The 7,881-nt window shown below is 38.8% G+C and overlaps 1 protein-coding gene across 1 annotated transcript in view; it reads right to left on the bottom strand.

Annotated features, from left to right (window-relative positions):
- Positions 1-649: 649 nt before the first annotated feature.
- Positions 650-7,881, bottom strand: part of LOC108685605 (B-cell lymphoma/leukemia 11A) — a 32,034-nt gene continuing 24,802 nt past the window's right edge. The window contains exon 3 of the mRNA XM_018190473.1: positions 650-2,847. Within this exon, the coding sequence (XP_018045962.1) occupies positions 677-2,847 (2,171 nt within the window). The 3' untranslated portion in view covers positions 650-676. The remainder of the gene's footprint in view (positions 2,848-7,881) is intronic.

Here is a 7,881-nt window from a genome sequence, read left to right as displayed (position 1 = left end):
TATATATTTATATATATATGTATATTTATTTATTTTTTATCTGTATGTATATATATATATGCAGCTTTATATTTTATAGTGTCTTTTTCCATAGTTTATAAACTATATTTATAGAGATATATATAATTTAAATAGCTGTGTGTGCTGAGACTCGCAAATTGGTAACCATTCGTTCGTTTTCTAGAGAGTTAAAACGCAGAGTAGAGTTTCTTGTTGAATACCTTCTTTTTTTTTATCTGTTGCTTTTTCGCGTCACCTATACGCGTCGCCTTCATGATTGCATTCAATCTTCGCGATCGCGTGAAGATTCTTTCTTCTCCAAACTTAATCGAAACTCTAGCTACGCTAGATCTTTCAATTCTATAATTTTTTTACAACTTATTGACTCGACTGACCATTTCCAGGCAGTTCGGTCAAAGATTCTCGAGATCATGCATCGACCTACCACCCCTCCTAATCCCGAGAGGTGACCTCGGACATTTCGCGTCAAGAGATCTTTCTGAGGTCGCACCATCTCGTTAAAATCCGATCTTGCGGGACCCACAAAATTGTTCATCTCTTCGAGAGAGGAACTCTCGAGGTCCCTGAAGAAGAAAATCCTTCATCTTCAATATACCGGATAAGGCGGCCTGTGCGGCCACAGCGGCGGGATTGGTGGTAGGCTTCCGTTCCAGGATCAAGTATCCTTGCTACTAAGCGAAGAGTCTTCGTCTTTGATTACTGGGTACGGAATGTCCAACTTGGGACCCTGTTGCACTACCACTACGCATTTCCTCATGTGTTTTTCCAACGTGCTCGGCACCGAAAATGGCATTTCACAGAAACGACATTTATACGTGTCCTTGCCGTGTCGGCCATGAGTCTTCATGTGCCTGGTCAGTTTCGAGCTCTGGGCGCATGCGTATGAACAGAGCTCGCACTTGTACGGCTTCTCGCCAGTATGCGACCGCCTATGCACCGTTAGATTTGAGCAGTTCTTGAAAACTTTGCCGCAATACTCGCAAGTGTCATTTCGGCCGCTACGCTCCTTCTTCAGCAACGGACTTGGCAAGCCCTGGAGCGCTAAACTGGACGTCGTTGCTTTGCTCGCTTTACGAAATTCATTATTCTCCAGGTAGTGCGGACTAGGTAGCCAAAGACCTCCGAAATCTGGTCCTGAGGACCTAGGAAATCCTTGGCCAGAAAAAATATTCGGCGTTGTTGAGGAATTAAAATTTGTGGGCGAGAGAGCACTTTCTTTCTCCTTGTTATTGTTGAGCGTATTAGTGAGGTTGCACGGCGATTCAGTTTTGAGGAAACCGCTACGATGATTTTCTTGTAATGCTTGTCGATAAGCTTCTGAGTATTGAGCAATGTTACTCAGACCAAATTTCTCCATGAGATCGCCCACCAAACTGGCCGGTTTCTCCACTCGACCTACGCTCTCCTCGCCGTTTTGTCCTTGTGTAGTGCTTAGATCCTCTGGTGTATTTTCCTCTGCATCCTCTCGCTCGTTTTTCTGCTCGTTCTCGTCCATCTCGTCCAGGTCCATATTTTCATCGCAGCTGGACCCATCGTCAGGCACCGTTTCAACACTGCCTTGCGGACTAGCGGCAGAATTTAAGTGATCTTGGTGTTCCTTCCTCATGTGTTTCCTCAATTCGGTGAAGCTCGCTACTTCAATCTCGCACACTTCGCATCTCGTTGGCGTACTTTGATTATCTTGCGTGCTTTCTTGTTGCTGGTATTGCCTTTCTTTGTCTCGATGACTGCGACGATGAACGATCAAGTTTGATTGGAAGCGAAACTTTTTGTCACAGATTTCGCATGTGTACACTGTCTCCGACGAAGAATCAGTAATAATTGGCGTAGAGGCTACTGGCGGGCTAGTCTTCTCGCTGTCGGTTGAATTATTATTGTTATGATGACCCACAGGGCTTTGACTGTAACAAGGCGGCGAATTCTCTTTTTGGTGACTGTTATGGATTAAATTTGCAGGGTTGGCTGAGGCTGGACTAGGCGGTTCCACTGACTGTGAATGGGGCTGAGATTGTTGCTGCTGCGACTGTTGTTGCTGCTGTTGCTGCTGTTGTTGAACACTGCTGGCGACAGGAACTGACGGTACTGGTGGTACCGGTGGAGGAGGGGGATTCGTCGTAGGATTACCGCTAGGTGTAGGTGGAGCCGCGCCTAAGGACGGATTAGCGAGGCTCCTTAGGCGCGCTGAGTAAAAATCCAGGTTCGCTTCAAGTGGTGGTGGGTGTGCTTGGCCTCCGAGGCCACGGCCGTGCGAGAGTTCGGCCAGATTCGCCAGATTCCGGGCATTATTTAGGGAATCCAATGAGCTGCGTACTAGTGGATCCCCCAGATTTAAACCATCCATACCGCGAAGCGGATCGCCCAGATTTTGCAGATTCCGCGTGGCGGTTTGCAATTCTTGAAGACCTCTGTATCCTGCTAGAGGATTCAAGGTGAGGAAGTCGGGCCTGAACATAGGCGGGAAACTTCGTTCCAAGTGTTGGGGTAGCCTCAAAAAACTATGAAGAGGATCGCCCACTAAGGACGAGGTCTGAAGCTGCTGTCGGCCACCACTACTGCCACTCGTATTTGTACCGCCGGAAGAGTTCGCTGCCGAGGAACTTCCAGTGGACTTGCCGCTTAAGTTTAGATGATTTGGTGGACTTAAATGATGCGCGTGCGTCGGCGTAGGCGTCGGTGGACTAGGCGCCGGAGTGTTCGACGACGAGTTCGTCGACGAGGAGGAGGAGCAGTAGAGGCGGGCACCGTGCATGCTCTGTACATGCTGAAGGAGCTCCCATGCTGAGCACAACCGTCGAGAACATTGCGAGCACTGTAACCACCTTGGTTCTGAAACAGATATATCGATGTCGTGATATTAAGGCTTACCGTCCATTGTTTTGAAAGAGAGAAGAAGAATTTTATTTTAGCATTTTTTTAGCAAGGAAATTTAATTATTCGGGAATTTAAATATAACAAATTCTACAAAATTTACAAAATGGAAACGAAATTTTAAATTCATCACTTATGTATAATTATAAATTCAATTCTTTCATGTGTTTTCGCAAATGTTTTGTAATCAACATTTAGTAATACAATATGTATTATCTTTTAATATTTTTGAAAATCTTCACACAGAACATTTCATGTGTTAAGATAAAATATAAAAATTCTCGTAATTCTTCTTCTTGATAAACCTTTTCGATATATATACGGTTATTTATAAAAAATTGAAGTTTATTTTTTAATGAGAAAACGAAAGAGCATTGCGTTGACGAGGTTAATATAATTCGACAGGTTATAACTATGGATAAGCTGATTATAAGGCTCTAGATATATCGTAATAATCTGACGACAGGATTTGAAGCTTCACGGTAATTTCGCGAGTATGTGACGGCAGCTCGTAAAACTCGCACGTACACACATAACATGTGCGCATACATGCCTCGGAGCTACGCTATCAATTTTCGAACCACCCTTAATTTCGCGAAATCGGGACAGAGATCGGACCCGGCAGATTGAATTCAGAATTCAAACGGCGCGTCTGTGTCAAATTGCGATTCGGGCTGGCGAGTTGCGGGAGCTTAAAAATAATATCCTCGTAGAACGGTGGTTGTCGGAGAGCATCGTGGAGGGAGAGGATCGTTGTGGGCCAACGGGGGTCGGTTACCACGGCATGCGGCTGAAACTGACCCTTAACGACTTCTCGACCCTCCTTCCCTATGGCGCGCGCGGAAGCTTATGATGCGGGAGGGACGGGTTTTGAATTTCAATGTTTTTAATCCGGAATATCAGATTTTCAGCCATTTTTCACACCCCTAGCACAGTAGATGCCCGTCGCGCGAATCTGTGGGATTTTATTAATTCGATGTCGCCTTGGCGGGAATGAGAGAGGATTGTTGAAAAAGGGAGAGAAAGGCCGAGGATGCACGCACCATGTGCTTAAGGGCGACCCTCACTTTGCGAGTAAAAGCACCGTGGAACATTATCCGGACAGCATATTCTCTCGAATCATAATGCCGGACGTCAGGGATTGAGGAGGAAGATTTAAATTTACAACAGCTTAAGAAACAGTACGAAATCGCTTAAAATATCAATTAATCATTTTTACAAAAGTATTTTCGCGCGCGTCCATACAATGTATTAATTTTTAATTTAATGTTGTCTTTTTCCAAAATTTTATTTAAATAAGATATTTTTTCAACGTGAACATGTCCGAATAGAATCAATTGTTTAATGCAAGTACAATTTTTTTACAGAATAAAATAGTTCTTAAGCCACCTCAATATTAAAGGAACATTTTGGCTACGAAACTTTTTCTCAAACTACCATGAATTTCTTTCTCTTTTAATTTAATAAAATCAGACTTGTCGAATTTGAGAATGCGAGCGTCTCGCAACAGACAAATAAATACGCACGCGGCATTATTCAGGAAGAAACTTCTTAGACGAGATAAATACAAGCGCGTTGTAGTAAGGGTATACTTCCTCTTGTAAGAGATTAAAAAGTTCGGGACTCGTCCCCTCCTCCCCATTGTACCTCACTGTCTCGCAGTACTTGGACGGGAGGGAAAGTCAGCCGGAGACAAAAGGTTGGAGCAAAATAAAGTGGTCCTAATTAAATGGCCGTTCGAGATACGGAAAGATCTTTGTTAGAAATAAAGCTTCAAGATTGTTTTAAAGCCGAAAGATCGCCTGAGGCAGATTTTTTTGTATATTACATTTAGAAACACATTATTTCGCTAATCGTTATGACAAAAAGTTGTTCTTTTTACTAGTAAATAATAATATCCACTAATTTAGTTCAAATATATAATAATCTAACTGATATTACACGAATGATATATGATAAGATATAAATATATCTTTAGTGATTTCAGAATTTTATTTTCTCACTTTTTCGTACGATTATAATTGACATGAAATTACTCAGAACAGTTCGTAGAAATGGCATGTCTTCTGAGAGATCAGTCCGATGAGCAGGATGCGAAGACAATGAATCTTAAATAAAATTAGGAACTCGTCGCGCGCGCTGTCAACGAATAAATGATAGTTTATCGCGCGACAATACACAATAGAACACATTTCGTTGTATATAACAAGGTGCTAAATAGAATAACGAGCCTGACAGTGGGCGAGAGACTTTTCTTCCTCGTCTTGTTGACCTTTCACCAGGATTACGCTTGCAGCGTTTACGCGTCATAGCAAGCATAGAATGAGAGACGCTCGTTGCAATCTCATCTCATTGACGCGCGTGATTTTTCGATTGACAGAAAGGACGTGGAGAAAGTCACAGAGGAATAAGGTATAAAGATTGTAAATGAATAGGCAAGATATCCTCGATGATTTCCTGAATTACTAAAAACTTTGTTCGAGAAGAAAAGCTTATATAAAAAATATGAATGTTTTAATTGTATAATCGTATTTCTGGCAACTTCAATATTTCAATACTTTAATACTTCAACTTTCTGTTCTCAAAGAAAAATTGTACAGTTAAACTGTACTTTTGTAGAAGTTTCACAAAAAAGATTGTTACTTTTTAATTGAGATTCCAACTCTCAATTCAATTTTTCTTGAAAAATGTTTGTTATGCTTACATATGATGTTATTTATTTATGTACTTTTTAGATAGGCAATATTTGTAAGTTGTTATTGAATATATTAAATATTTTTGATAAATTAATAAAAATAAAATTCTGAAAAAATTAAATTTACAAGACTCTAGACAAAATTTTATGAAAAATCGTGACATTTTTTAAATAACCTTTTCTTTCCCAAAATTTGTTTACATTATTCGTTATATAATTCTCGGTTCAAATTAAATGAAAACATGAAAGAACAACAGAAACTATGTATATATGTCAAGGAAAAGACTTGCAGTTCGAAATGAGTAAAACTTTTCAGACTTTAAAATTTTCTCGAGTCATCTTCAGTTTGATTCTTCGATAGAAAAAAATACAAATTGGCTTCGGACAGAAATTAAAACATATGTGAAGCAAAGAGAGGAAGAAAACCATAAAAGAGACTAAGGATAAGACAGTCGAGTCATCCTGAAACAGGCGCTAGAACCAAAGTGGTGAAGCGCGAAAATTCGATGTATTGTTTCACGCTTCGAGCATTCACCACGCTACTTTTCCTCGCCCTCGTCCTTTTCCTGAACGGTCAGGCGGTTCTTTTTTTTCCCTAGAAGTCGAAAATATTGCCGACTTCCCCGGGGAAGGAAGATGCCGACGGGAAGAGAGATAAGCAAGTGCTTGAGCATAATAAAGGTGTATTGATTCACGACCCAGCGCTTTTCATATGCAAACCTCGCGGGTAGCCATCTGTTAGGATTATTTCTCCAGATTTCATGACCATATCTATAGGAAATGGCTGGCTAGCTGGTTGCAATTCGAGTGCGTATCGCTCGCGATGGTTTTTTTTTATCGGATAAGTACAGAATTATAATAGATTAACAGATATGTGTTGCACAATCTTGACGTACTATCACACAATAAATCAGTGGATAATCACAAAATTTTTTTTAAACAAACTTTACTTGTGTGAAAAATAAAGATAGATGTAATTATCTTGTATTACTTACGAAGTAAAAGTTACAATAATTACTAGGCCTCTTCAATTTAATATTATATTATAGGGGGTTACCCTTTAAAGATACGTGAAAGTAAACCGTAGAAGAAAATTATTGATCGACGAGAGAAAGAGAGAGAGAGAGAGAGAGAGAGAGAGAGAGAGAGAGAGAGAGAGAGAAAGAGAGAGAGAGAGAAAATATCTGCACATTAAAATACAATTTACATATAATTTCAATATTTTTCAAGACGTATACTCGTTTAGAGAAGTTTAAAGGTACAGAGAAAAAGGTTTCGTTGGATTTAATATTCCTATTTATTTAACTAAAATTTGTTTCATTGAAACATATGCTTGTACGAAACATTATTTATTTGAATAAAAATTATATTATTTTATTCGAGAAACCTATTGTTTGATAGAAATAACATTATTTAAAGTAATATCTTTCAATCAAATAATATATTATTTGGTTATAATGAAACAAATTATTTATTTGAAAATGATAAATTATATTGATAGAGATTGTTCCAAATAATTGCTTTCTTAGAACCATTATATTTTTTTACTGGAATTATGAAAACAACGGTTTATCTAACTAGTATATCTAACAACAAGATTAAACGAGCAGTGCTACATCAATTGTGTCATACAGTTGGTCACGCGAATGCCAAAGATATTGTCTGTTCAAATAAATAATATATTTAAGACGAAGATATACATTATTGTAAATTCAAACAATCATACTTATTAATTCAAACATTGATTTGTTTGGATCATATGCCGAAATAACAAATTTATTTGAATACAATAAAATTTATTAAAGTCAAAGAAATCTTTTTCTCTGTGGATCGAAATAGGATTCGTGTTCAGAAGGGACACCGGAATCAAATGAACAATATGTCTGTACATGAGATGGTCCTCCAACGATAGTGACCGACCGATTTTCTCCAGAAATTGCCCGTCAAATTGGCCTATGCGACGTTTACGGGCAAATCGTTCGGAACGCCATTGTTTAACAACGATTCGAATCCCGGTCATCCTACGAATACTTCCTTTCAACCCTTTTACGGAAGACTTAACACGAACTCCCTTCTACTAATTTTTCTTAAAATATATTACGTTTCTATAAGTTTTTTAAGTTTGTCTCCTTGAAGTATTGAAATACAAATGTAAATTATTTTTTGCAAAATTTAAAATAAATAAAAGGCTGAGTAATTTTCATGCAATAATCAATTATGATCAAAATAACTGTTCGTTAATGCTCGATAAATAGAAATTAAGTAAATTTTGTTAAACTAATAAAATATATTTACAT

The sequence above is a fragment of the Atta colombica genome, unplaced genomic scaffold (assembly GCF_001594045.1).
Source record: "Atta colombica isolate Treedump-2 unplaced genomic scaffold, Acol1.0 scaffold155, whole genome shotgun sequence".
In the NCBI taxonomy this organism is placed as follows: domain Eukaryota; kingdom Metazoa; phylum Arthropoda; class Insecta; order Hymenoptera; family Formicidae; genus Atta; species Atta colombica.
The sequence above is the reverse complement of the archived record's forward strand: the minus strand, read 5'-3'. Positions and strand labels throughout refer to the sequence as shown.